The 13,584-nt window shown below is 39.0% G+C and overlaps 2 protein-coding genes across 2 annotated transcripts in view; one reads left to right on the top strand and one right to left on the bottom strand.

The window, feature by feature from the left end:
* Positions 1-4,136, top strand: part of PDE12 (phosphodiesterase 12) — a 7,112-nt gene extending 2,976 nt beyond the window's left edge. Inside the window, exons 3-5 of the mRNA XM_009284568.1 lie at positions 5-564; positions 1,645-1,723; positions 2,470-4,136. Of these exons, the coding sequence (XP_009282843.1) occupies positions 5-564; positions 1,645-1,723; positions 2,470-2,912 (1,082 nt within the window). The 3' untranslated portion in view covers positions 2,913-4,136. The remainder of the gene's footprint in view (positions 1-4; positions 565-1,644; positions 1,724-2,469) is intronic.
* A 6,273-nt stretch (positions 4,137-10,409) lies between these two features.
* ARF4 (ADP ribosylation factor 4) overlaps positions 10,410-13,584 on the bottom strand; it is a 12,104-nt gene continuing 8,929 nt past the window's right edge. Inside the window, exons 4-6 of the mRNA XM_009284472.2 lie at positions 13,248-13,319; positions 12,585-12,710; positions 10,410-11,691 (exon numbers count right to left, since the gene is read on the bottom strand). Of these exons, the coding sequence (XP_009282747.1) occupies positions 11,605-11,691; positions 12,585-12,710; positions 13,248-13,319 (285 nt within the window). The 3' untranslated portion in view covers positions 10,410-11,604. The remainder of the gene's footprint in view (positions 11,692-12,584; positions 12,711-13,247; positions 13,320-13,584) is intronic.

The following is a 13,584-nucleotide window of genomic DNA, read 5'->3' as shown; positions in this document are numbered from 1 at the left end:
CCCGGGGACGGAGCGCAGCGCTACGGGCCGCCCCGCGAGGTGGAGAGCAGCGGCCCCGTGGAGGCCGGCCCCGGCGCCTGCACCTTCGACTCCCGGCACCTCTACACCAAGAAGGTCTGCGGCGAGGGCTCCATTCGAGCCGTCTCCTACAACATCCTGGCCGACACCTACGCCCAGACGGAGTTCTCCCGCACCGTGCTCTACCCCTACTGTGCTCCATACGCCCTGGAGCTCGACTACCGGCAGAACCTGCTCAAGAAGGAGCTGGCGGGCTACAGTGCCGACCTCATCTGCTTGCAAGAAGTGGATAAGTCTGTCTTCGTGGACAGCTTGGCTCCAGCCCTAGATGCTTTTGGACTCGAAGGGCTCTTCAAGATCAAGGAGAAGCAGCATGAAGGCCTGGCCACTTTCTACCGCAGGGACAAGTTCAGCCTCCTTAGCCAGCACGACATAGCTTTCAGTGAAGCCCTGCTCTCGGACCCGCTGCACAAGGAGTTGTGTGATAAGCTGGCCGAGTACCCCTTGGTGCAGGAGAAGGTGCTGCAGAGATCATCTGTGCTGCAGGTACCAGCTTTTACGTGCATTCTTCCCCTCTCCTCTTCCCACTGTCTCCAGGCAGGTGCAGCCAAGCTAGGTTTGTTGAGCATCAAACCACAGGAGAAGGGAGGCGAAGGATTAACGGTGTGAAACATAGACAGAACAGTGAAATGTTCTCTGTTAGCTAGGGTAATGAATAGAGCAGAAGAGCAACTTAGGAACAAGAACAAAATATTGAGACTTTACTGAACTGGATATATGGAATTACCAAAACTTGGTAAAAAAGGCAAAATGATGTTCTGTGTTTTAAGATGAAGACGGCTGTTGAGATTCAGGGCAAGGTATCGATGGTGGTATTGGTTGCCAAGTTTTTCACTACTTACTCTCGTATGTCAGAATATGTATTTGATAAAACTTAAATCTTGTAAATCAGTTGTAAATGAGATTAAATTAATTTGGCTTGCTTTAATAATGCCACTTTACAAAGTGATGGTAGGGAGAGGAATAAGGTTGGAGAGGCTTGTGAGCTTGTTGATGCCAGTGGGTCTGCCAGCAGAACTATCCTGTAAGTACAAACGTGTAAGATCTAGGTCTGTGTCAGAAATTTCAGAAACACTCATTGGTAAAAGTTTCCTACTCGTGGACTGAGTAGGACTAACAAGCTTTCCTTGATAACTGAAATCACTTCTAAATTTACGTTCAGTTTAACACTTACGCAATGCTACACTTTGCTTGCTAAAACCAGAGACACAGCTCCAATTCTGTTGCAGAGGTGGGAGAACAGACAATAGAAGTAGTTAAGAATGGTACAGTATTAGCAACATCTTATGAAAAAAATATGGAATGGATTGAAGGAAAAAATACGGCCAAACCAGACACGGACAAAAGAACATTTGTCAAATACCTGGATGTAGTGGTAATATTGGTAATACATTGGCTGATATCCAGACCTTATATAGAAGATAAATAGAGTCGACTTAGGAGCTGTACTGTTCATTAGTTATAAACATCAGATTCTTTGAACTGGACCATAAAGGCATAAGCTAACTATTGCATTTTTTAATATATATATTTAAGACTTATCAAAGATTTCTTTTTCTCTTGAAGGTTTCAGTTCTTCAGTCTACAACTGATCCTTCCAGGAAGATTTGTGTAGCTAATACCCACCTATACTGGCATCCAAAAGGTAATTTTGTCATGTTCCTGTATGTAGAATAACTGGGTTTGTAAAGGTTTTTGTCCTTCCTAGGGAGAATAGATTTTCCCCCATTCTTTTGCAGCTATAACCTTTTCTTCTGGAACTGAGGGTTTCCTGCCTTGCTTCTTAGCTAGATGAATCAAGCCAGGCTACTAGGTCTGTCTGTTTATTTTTCTTAGAGTAAGATTATTCTAGTTTGCCTGGGAGTCAGTAGAATACAGCTGAAAGCAAGGCAAGTCATGTTACGCACGATTCACCCAAAGAGTAGACCATAAAATATAGATAGCTTTGTGTGTGCTCATGGCTTCCCGATCCTGTTGTACCTGAAGGAGTTATATTGGGGTACTGCCAGAAGAGCAACCAAATTGGGCTACAGAAGCTTTTAGAAAAGATTCTCCTCTTTTAAATTAGTTTTCTTTTGGTTCTGTGTCTTTCGGGAACACTACTAGGATGGTTGCCACGAAATAGAAAGCTGCTGTAATATGGATGTTTAAGGTTCAGAGTTCTTGCATGCGTCAGTTTAAATTAAAACATTGTCTGCCTCTCTAAAACTTGCATAGTCACAAACTTCAAAGGCTTCTTTATTTATGAAAACTATTCTAAAACGTAGTGCCCAGAAAATTTAAAATGAGATTGCTGTTTCAGAGCTATACATGATATATGCTTAAATGACTTGGAAAATTCCTCCAATGCTACTGTGAAGTATTTAAAGTAATACATTTTTATATTCTTAGGTGGGAACATCCGTCTCATCCAAATCGCTGTAGCCTTGTCTCACATCAAGCACGTAGCATGTGATTTGTATCCTAGCATACCAATCATATTCTGTGGAGATTTTAATAGTACACCATCATCTGGAACTTACAGTTTTATTAACAGTGGTGGCATTGCTGAAGATCATGAAGACTGGGTCTCGAATGGTGAAGAAGAAAGGTGCAATATGCCTCTAAGCCATTCTTTCAAACTGCTAAGTGCTTGCGGAGAACCTGCTTATACAAACTATGTTGGTGGGTTTCATGGATGTCTGGACTACATTTTCATTGACAAAAATGCTCTTGAGGTTGAACAGGTCATTCCGTTGCCAAGTCATGAAGAAGTAACAACCCACCAGGCTTTGCCAAGTGTTTCACATCCTTCTGATCATATAGCACTAATATGTGACTTAAAGTGGAAATAGATCAGCTCTTGCATGGTGCTTTTGGGGGTTTTCAAACAAGAAATTTAATTTACTGCTGAGGAACTGAGGTTACACCCTGGCTTGTATACTACTAAAAGGAAAGTCAGAACGATTACTAAAAAATTCATGTGTTTAATGGTTCTACTGAATATTATCACACTGTTCAGAATATTTGCATGACAACTTTTCCCTTTTTATATGCAAATAGGAAAACCAAATATATTTAAGATGGGGGGGTTGAAAATTGGATTACCATGTACCTTTTTTACAGGTGTTTTTAAAGGATTAAAAATTATTTTGTTAAAAATGTTACATTAATTTAATCTGATTTATAAGACAGTGTACAAACTGAACCCTGCTTAATTCAGAACCAAACACAGAACCTGAAAACAAATGGCTTTAGCTGATTCAACTTTATTGTAATTACTGTCATGACAAGACAAATTTTTAAAGTAAGTTCAGAAATTCTCTTGTTCACTTGCCGTTACTGTGTCCAATTTTTTAGTAAGTGGCATGAACAATGTACTTGTACCTACTACCTTCTGAAAAGATGTTCTTTAATTGTCAGTGAATAGGCTTTCTGCCAACAATCAACCATCTTAAATTCAAGATTATAGTTGATTTGGAAGCATTTTGCTTGCCCACTCAATATGGGTAATGAGGGTAACTTTAGCATCTGGTAAAATTGGACTACATATATAGGTAGCATCTACTTTGAACATCTCTTCCTTTTGTTGTTTATAGTCATTAGCAATATAAGAAATACTAAAGTTTGGGACAGCCAACTCTGGATGGGAAGGAGCTTTATAACCATATAATCCGTTTTCAGATGGGGGGGGGACAGAATAGTTAACATGGTGTGTTAGGTGTGTTTAGGCTGTGCCTAAATCTTTAAAAAGAAACACAAGTGACTTGTGACCCTTTATCATGATTGTTCTATTTTGTTCCTCTATTACATATACAAAGATCTGAATTTTTAATATTGTTTTCCCCACATTTTTTCCTTCTAGAAATAGTCTAGTCTTCCCTATTTTGTAGGAGATAATTTGGATGTGGGGAAATGTATATTATCAATACCTTCATTGAATGTGTTGGAGGGGTATGAATCATTTAACAAGCTACTTTCCCTGCCTCATTAGTCCATATGAAACAAACTGCATTTGAAAACCATTTCTCTAGATCTCCCTCCTTCACCTAATAAACTTCCCTTTTCAATTGTCTGTCACTGTTGTCACTTGATTTCTTTCCAGTTACTAGTGTCTTTCATGGCAAAACAAGTCTACCCAGGTTGATAAAAGCTGTGTACCGTATACTCACACAACTGGCTACTCACCTCCACTGCATACTGGTGGACTGTAGGTTATAGCTGGGATTCACTAAACTGTTTATATAGTACTGAAAATAGACAGTCACTTTCAGGTAACAGATTGCTAAGGGTCCTTGGTCCTGTCTCTTGCTAGTAGTATCTGCTATACTGTGAAGGGCAGTGCTTTGCAGAAGCTTGTAAATGTCTGCCCCTTAGCTTTTTCTATGTTATTTCCAGTAAAAATACTACTGTTTTTTGTTACTGTAGTATCTGAGCATCTGCCATGGTTTAACCCCAGCTGGCAACTAAGCACCACCCAGCTGCTCGCTCACTCCCCCCCGGTGGGATGGGGGAGAGAATCAGAAGGGTAGAAGTGAGAAAACTCGTGGGTTGAGATAAAGACAGTGTAGTAGGTGAAAGAAAAGCTGCACGCGCAAGCAAAGCAAAACAAGGAATTCATTCACTGCTTCCCATCAGCAGGCAGGTGTTCAGCCATCCCCAGGAAAGCAGGGCTCCATCATGCCTAACAGTGACTTGGGAAGACAAGCACCATCACTCCGAACGTCCCCCCCTTCCTCCTTCCCCCAGCTTTTACTGCTGAGCATGACGTCCTATGGTGTGGGATATCCCTTGGGTCAGTTGGGGTCAGCTGTCCCGGCTGTGCCCCCTCCCAGCTTCTTGTGCACCCCCAGCCTGCTCGCTGGTGGGGTGGGGTGAGGAGCAGAAACGGCCTTGACTCTGTGTCAGCACTGCTCAGCAGTAACGAAAACATCCCTGTGTCACCAACACTGTTTCCAGCACAAATCCAGAACACAGCCCCATCCTAGCTGCTATGAAGAAAATGAACTCTAACCCAGCCAAAACTAGCACAGCATCTAACAAGTTGATGCTGATAAACATCTGCACTAGTAAAGCCACCAGGCAGGTTTAGCCTCAGAGGTAATACAAGGCTAAAAAGATGCAGGCCCCTAAGTCTCAAAACATGTCTCAATGTTAAACATCATGACATTAGAAGACAAATCTCATGAACCGTCCAGAATTTTGTTACCAACTCTGCACATAAAAACACAGGTAAATGGGAATTGACAAAAGGACTGTTCCACTAATACACAAGTTTGTAGAAGCCTGTATTACTAAAGATCTCATGTAAATGTCCTTTGCAAGTAGCTTTTTCCAGCAACATAAGCAGTTACCATCCATCTTCCTCTCATCCCAACGTCTCTTACCTGATCCTGTTCTACCACCTCTGAATTCTGGCTACTTGTTCCTGCTCATGCCACACCAAACTAAAATAGGGAAGTGATCCAGCTAAAAATACAGGGCCTTTAATTTTCTTCACTGTATCATCATTTTAGTGGGTCATAATGAGCTGATTCACCATAAAACCTCTTGTACCCAAAGAGCAAGATCCAGGCTTGGATGTGGGAATAAGTGATCAAGGCCTGGAGCGAGGCATTCACTTGCTTAAGCTGATCTACCACAAAACATATCACAAGACCTCTTTGAAAGAGTGCTCATTTATTGTAATGGGCTTTGGAAGGCTTATATGTAAACCTTAAGAATTCAGTTTTTGCTAAGTTTGCATTTTAGCTAAGCCAAATGGTAGCTAAGAGCCTTCGGATAAAAAATAGCAGCAAAACAGGGAATGTGGCAATAGAAGTGGCAATGAATGATGTTAGATCTTTGCAACAAAGTGAAGGACAGTACTCACCCTGTAAAATTGGACCCTAAATACTTTGGGTGGGTCCTTGATCAGTTACTATTCTCTGATAAGTCTAATTAAAAAGTACAGTGTAATTCAATTGTGCATGAGTTGAAGGTGATGTCTGTACTCTTCTAGACTACAAAGTTGATAAAGTATCAGTGATTCATAACTAAACTTCAAGATACAGGAGTGAGGAGAAAATCTTGTAAACAGAATGGAGGCTGTAAACCTCTTATCTGGGCAAAGAATATTTACTAATTTAGTAAATGAGGGAAAGCTTACACCTGAAGATGTAACATTTGCAAGCATATGGCATCTTAAAGGGCAAAAGAATTAATTGGAAGATCTGTTCAAGAAGAAAAATCTAAGTATTAACACCTTGGAAAAACACTGAAAATTACTACGTTACAGCTGAGTCAGAGGCCTTCTACAGTTTGCCAGCTCTGAAAAACTTGAGGGGGAAAAAAAACCCCAAAAGCAAACTCCACTGAGTAATGCAGGCTTGTAGACCGGCAAGAGAAATGTCTCAGTCTCAGTCACTTAGAATAGTAAGACTGCAATTGTTAAGCTTGGAAGTGAAATTATATTACTTACATAGGTTAACTTGAGCTCCCCTTATAACTTTAAAAACATTCTTTTTCTCCTTTTTAAGTACCTATTACAACTGGGTTACTTTGTCTTAGTTTCTAAAACCAAAACATTAAAAATCTGTAACTTCTCCATAGTACCAGAAGATGGAGCTGCTCAGAGAACAGACTTGCCTGGTATTCTGCCTCCCTTCCAAGAAACAGCAGGTCCCTCTCATTCCCTGTATTGGTACTTGGATTGCCGCTTCTGTCTCCTTGCAGACCAAGGCGAGGGAGAGCACAGGAAAACTGGCATCTGCAGGAAACGAGCAGTAAGGGAAAAACATGGCACTGGAACAGGCCCAGTAAAATTAGATGGCCCTTGCACATGGCAGATAATCCTTTAATATCTTCAGGAGGAAATTCAGCCCCATGAGCTAGTGCCGGAGATTCTTCAGGCAAAGTATCCCTGGTTTAATTGGTGAAATGCAGCAGCACAGGCTGACTGCCAATAGGAGCAATGTGTCGGGAACCAGGCAGACCTTTCTGGAATGAGAATGCAGCACTAGGGTCTACGTTAGGCAAAAGTCACAATTCAAAAGAATTGTGATTTTTTTTTTTTTTTTTTTCAGTGAAAAGTAACCCTTAGGCACACCTTTGGCCTATATCCCCCATGCTCCCAAGCTATATTTACATCTATGTGAAGTAATATATGGACTGCAAACTGGGATCTGAATTCTCAGTACTGGCAAAACCCTAAACCACTTTTTACACTAGCCAGGCTATTGCTTAAGTGCCCTCATAGCGTTCTGTTGCCTCCAGTACATTGTTTTACTGGTCTATGTTGAAAATGCTGAGAACAAACCAAGCAAGTAGAAATGCTTGTAGCATTTGTTGCTAATTCCTGATGCGTTTACAACAGTCTTTTGTTCTGCTTGCAAACAGTTGAACCAAAGTCTGCAGATTACCTACAAAACTGCTGCAGAACAAGTTCTAGATTGTTGTTCATGAAGCTTTTTTTAAAAAAAAAAAAGACCAAAAAACCAAACAAAAAACAAATATCCACTACTATTTATGTTGTAGTATTGAGTGATCAGGTTAGTTACATGTGAGGAAAACAAAACAAGCTTTTTGCTCTGGTCTGTATGTAGATCTGAATATTCATGCAAAACTGTTCTCCTAATGTTGGAAAAAAATGAAAAGCCAATCATGCATGTACTGAAAATACAAGGAATAAATTGTGTTGGCATGGCCAAATAAAAGAAAAAACAGTGTTTTGCCCTCTATAATTAAGCTGGCCATCTGATACACTGAAATAAAACCTCTCGTATGCAAATATTACTAGACTGACTCCCCAGTGCAGTAGAACTTACCCATTGTTTGAATACAGGAGTTGATGCTACACAATGAAAAATTTCAGCTACTGGAACTCAGGATTTCCTGCCATTACAGTAGAACGAGGAACAAGTTTTTAGCAGTCTTACGCCTGTCCAAGATTTTGAACTTCTGGGACGACAGCTCAGTTCAGGTATTTGACTTCTGACAGGGCAATCACAAACAAAGTTAGTATATCTAAACTCTTAACAGACATGATAAAATTGGATCTTCATGGGAATTTCATCTGCCTCTGGAGAGCAGGGCTGTATTATACATTGTTACTTATATACAGCACGTATAGGTCACTGTTGTAATTGCTTTAGCCAGAAAATAACTATTATAAAGAATGCCAAAAAGCAAAAAAAGTATTTTTACCTATCCACATCTTAAATGACAGTGCCTTTACAGTAGAAGAGTTGTACTGTGTTCATGTAAGACTAGCATACAAATTACCAGCCTCTAACTAATGAAGAGGATGTAGAATTTATCTTCTGAGTTTGTGTAACCCAAAAAGGGAGAAGAGCCAGTGATGAAGTGTTTCATCTCCTTTTGGTCTGTTTAAGAAAGTGTCACTGCCACAGTTAATGAATTTACAGACAGATAGCCATATTAATGGAATATGATATGGATTTCAATACCGCATGGGATCCTGGTAATAAAAGAGATAAGGCAGCATAATAAAAAACAACCCTCATCAGAATTAGGATTAAGAAAAACCTCATCAGGACTAAGTTTGTTCTTGTACTAACAGACAAGCAGTAGCTACAAAAGTAGCACTAACTCCACAGGAAAAAGAAAGCCACTGGGATTTCAGCTCATAGCGATAGCCCGTAAGAATATGCATAACAAACTACTTCATGTTTGTCATCTGAAGACAAGGTGGCTTTCCAAGCACATGCACCAACCCCAGGGACTGCTGCTTACAATTAAGAACACGTAATCTAGAGTGTACCTTGAAAATGTTTAGAGAATTGAGAACAGTTGATGAGAATATAATAACCTGAAAGTTTATTTACTTCTGTCAATTGTGACATTATTCCACAGCCCATCAAGTGTCTTGTCCCTTCCACAGCTTAATATTACGATGAATAAACTGCGTAAGAGAGACCTTGCTTCCAAGATTACAACCTTAGAGTACTCAGAAGCAAATATCATTTTAGTAACAGAGGTCAAGTGTGATCTTATCTATTTACAGGAAGATTGAAGTACTGCTTCAGTTCCTCTCTGTGCTCTGATTAACACTACTCAATTACACCCAAGAATTTTACTGACTTTGTCTTACTACACTTCAGTGTAAGCTGTAGCCTTAACCCCTCATGCAGACCCCATCAGTCTTAAACGAGGCTCAAGATCTTGTACTAATTTCTGACTTTGATTTTGTGAAATTAGTCATTTTATAGCAGAATTACAACCTACTGGTACACAAAGTGAAGCACGGTGACTCTTTGAAATATGAACTTCTATACACATGCTGTAAACTCCAAAGTTTAGTGGCTAAAGCTGAGTATTTAATTACATAAAAGCATTTGAAAGAACTAAACCAATGAAATCTTCATCTCTACCAAACAGAATGTTTCCTTCAAGATAACAGGCCTAATTTGTTTCTAAGTATCTGCTTTTTCATGTAAAGGCTACCTCTAACTTCTTCCTTGGAAGAGGAGATGGCATTTTATTTGTCACAAGCATTGTTTCATTTTAACCTCTTGGGACTACCAATACAAGCCGTATTACGGACCAGCCGCCTCTTCTGAACAAGGTGTTCCTTTTAAGGATTATTTCAAGGGACTGCATTGCTAGAAATAGGCATATTGACAGCTACTGATCCAATGCACGGATATATCAACTTTGGTTAATACGTAATCAGCAATTCATTAAAGGTGCAAGCAAAACCCTTACAGTGTCTCCTGGGTTTCTGTTACATATTGAAGACAGTTAATGACCGTATTCAAAAGCTCTGGAATTTTCTCTGGTTAGTTGTGTTCACAGTAACAGTACTTCCTAGAAACTTAAACCTCAGTTACAGCAGAAGCTGCCTTGGAAGGTGCTCTTAACCTAAACTAGCTTGAGTTTACCAGACCTTGTCCCTGGGATTTCTTGTAGCAAGGATAACAAGACCTGAGCTAAAAACAAGAGAGGAGCTTAGCCTAAAACTGCAATGAAATCATACTTTGGGTTCCTAAAGACATACAATCAATAGAATAGAATATTTCAGTTGGAGGATTGAGCCATATTTGCATCCATAGAGCACACAGGCAATAGAAAAATAGATTTTAAAATACCTATTAGTAGCAGCCTCAAAAAACATGTTAATTTAAGTCTTTTGAACTACAGAGGTATAAGGGAGCAGAAATACGAAAGCAGACGGTAGCAGTTGCATAGAGCTGATTTTTTGGGGTGACTATCACCATTAATGTAATACTGACTAAATCCCTGTACAACTGTTCAAGTTAGCTTCCCAGCTAGCCACCAACAGAATTTGTGATTCTCCTGCTAGAACCCACATTGGTTTTTAAATGTACATACAACCATGAAAGAGACATGCATGCTTTTCAGGCAGTTCGTATTTGTTTTATTACAATTTTTGTAACTGTTAGTATTTTCGTATCTGGACATCTTAAAAGGAATTTTAGATTTACAACTTCAAAAGACACTTACAGAATTATGTAAGTCTTGATGACAGCTACTCTACTGCACTGTATACAACTTTGTTGCCCACCTTCCGTGTCCTGCTCTACATAGCTCCAAACAAGTGAAAATCTGAGGTTGATGTTCACATTCAAGCTGCAGGAAAGCTCAATATATGGAAAAAGAGTAAGTGATAACTTGCAGTTCAACTATTTCAGGAATCAAGAAGAGCATACACAGAACTATACATTTTATCATTTTATTAGGAATAATTCCAAGTGGGTTATGAAGAAACTAATCCATTGAGTTTGATGAATTTTCCAAAATTTCTTTATGAAGATATGTTCACCAACAAACAGTAAAACTTCAGCAGAACTATTATACACTGGGCAAAAATAGTCAGGCTGATACCAAAAAGCAACATGCAACATAAAAAAAAGATACAATATAAAGGAAGACAATCTGCTGAATATTAAAAACAACCTCAACATGAGCTCTTCGCAACCAGCACAGAACTATTCTACCCATCAAATCCAATTCACACAAAGGCAAGTTGGGCTAATAGAACCCAAGGATTAATAAAATGTTCCTCAGTGCAGTAGATTTGTATAGTGTTTTAGAGCATTTCCTTGGCTGGAACAAGCAGTATTAGGAATTCTTTTTGGCAAGGGAGAGAAATAAATACATACGGAATGCTACATTTTCAAATCAGCAGACTGTCTGAGGAATGAAACAGGGCATCAGTAAACTAAAAGTAGCAGGGAGAAAAAAAAATTTAAAACATTAATTTATTGGGGCTCAAAAGAGTATTCAAAACAGGTCTTAAAGATGTCACAATAGCTATATTCAGGCATTTAGGCTAACAAGGGGAATAAAATCAGAAGATACACTTTTTCCAAGTTAAGGAGATTTTTACCCAAGCATATTGCTACCTTTGCAACATGTAACTCGGTAAACAATAATTGGCAACAAAATAAGTTGAAACGCTGTAATATCCTGCCCAAATATCAGTTCCAGATACTGTAATAACCAAGATGCAAACTAATTTTGTTGTAACAAGCCTAGACCACTTATATCAAACATGTCCCTGGTGAAAGAGTCATCCAGTTTGAGTTAGCGTTTTGAGAGTTCATTTGACAGCCAGTCAAGTCCCTCATACAGACCAGTTCCTTGTGTAGCACAGGTAGCCTGGACATACCACTGTTAATGCAGAACACAGACAAAGATTAAATTTAAGTACTGACAAAATGCAAGTTAAGTTATCACAGTATGTGACACTCAAATACACATTCAAATAGCATTCTTTAAACACTGTTTTGTGCCATAAGTAGAGTCAATATTGAACAGATGGTATTTTTATAAGTTTTGAAAAGTATATATAAAGCAGATGGGATTCAGACATTATCCAAAAAACTCAAAATGTTGGCCTACCAAATGCTAGAACACTGTTTAGTGCATCAAGAAACAAATACAGAACTTGCATTTGGTTTATATGCTGAAAACTAACTTTTGTTTTTGAAAGACTGCTCTTCAGGAAACGGACATGGAATTATCTAAATTAACAGACCCCTAAAACATCTTCTATGGATATGATCTTAGTGTATCAACATACAGACATTAAGCAAGTATTACAGAAGGATAGATGTTTAATGTGAAGCAACCCTATGTCTCAAAGGCTTGTGCAGATGGAATCTAACAATTCAGGAGCTACTTAATTTCCTCCCACCTTTGTAGCGGTGAGAATGCAGAGTGCATTTTCTCCCCCAGAATAACGAGTATTGGGAAAACAGGAAAGCCCACCACATACTTTGTCAAACGTGTTTGACAGCTATACTTCAGTGACAGACTGGAATATTTGTATTTTTCCAGAAAAAGGTGAGACATGAAACACCTGCAACAGCTGTGCATATTGGATTATACTTCTAAATCACTTATTTTGAACAAGGACCGATGCACTACAGAGTTTAATAGCAGGTATGTGCGTCTTTCTACAGAAAGAGGTGAAAACTTCCCTTTCCTTTAAATGGAGATCATGTTTACGATATGTAATAAAAGAAGACAAGAGTTCAGCAGCCAGGAAGTTTAGTACTTACAGTTCTGTTACGCAGAGACTGAAGACCTAGTTTATCTGTCATTTCACTGATTGCCATGGCATTTGGCAGATCTTGTTTGTTTGCAAACAGAAGCAGCACTGCATCTCGCAGCTCATCCTCCTGAAGCTAACAGAAAAAATAGTCATGTTATTAAATTAGCTAAGTACCTCAATTAGTTCAACAAGCACTAAAGAAACCTAAGTACTGATTTAAGGGTTATAAACATTTTCATTCTTGCTCCTGAAGTCACTAGTACATACCGAGTGAAATTTAACTAGTACCCAACAGAACTTCTCCTACAAGTAAGGAAATATTCTTTCAACAGGCAGTTTAAATTTACCGGCAACTTGCTACTGAAATTCTTAGCACCAATTTGTTTTTCCAAAATTCTTTCTTCATCTGCTGTGTTTCTATTAAGGTTTTATGAAGGAAAGAAAGGTTCTGACATATTAGTAGTTCTTGAGCTAAAGCTCTCTACAGAGTTGTAGTTACAACTCAGTGCACTAAGTGACCCAGGTGCATACATACTAGGTGAATACAACATGCACTGTACAAACTCCCTAAAATTTTAAAATCCTAAATCTCTTAGGGAAGCTGACACACGTCTAAAAATACGACAAAGTAAGTATAACAATCATATTTCAGAAGGTTATCGATATTTACCATTTTCTGCAGCTCTTCTGCTGCTTCCTGGATTCTCTCTCTGTCGTTGCTATCTACCACAAAAATGAGGCCCTGCAAGAAGTTAAGCAGTTTTAAAAAGCCAATGTAAACATGCAGTACTATTTTAAAAACCTCATATTGAATATTGTGACCGTCCCCTCTCTTAGATAAGCAAATTTGACAGAAATTTCTTTTTAAGCAATGCAAGATGTCTGTCCGAACAAGTACATAGTAAGTTTCAACTGCAAAATAAAGCTAGGCCTTCTAAATCAAAACAGCTAAACAACACAAATGTCAGTTTATAGATGAGTGTGGGATTCATTAGTTTGGGGGGGGG

Source organism: Aptenodytes forsteri, unplaced genomic scaffold, assembly GCF_000699145.1.
Source record: "Aptenodytes forsteri isolate BGI_AS27 unplaced genomic scaffold, ASM69914v1 Scaffold53, whole genome shotgun sequence".
NCBI classification, from domain to species: Eukaryota; Metazoa; Chordata; class Aves; order Sphenisciformes; family Spheniscidae; genus Aptenodytes; species Aptenodytes forsteri.
Note: the sequence above shows the minus strand (reverse complement) of the source record. Positions and strands in the feature narration are given on the sequence as shown.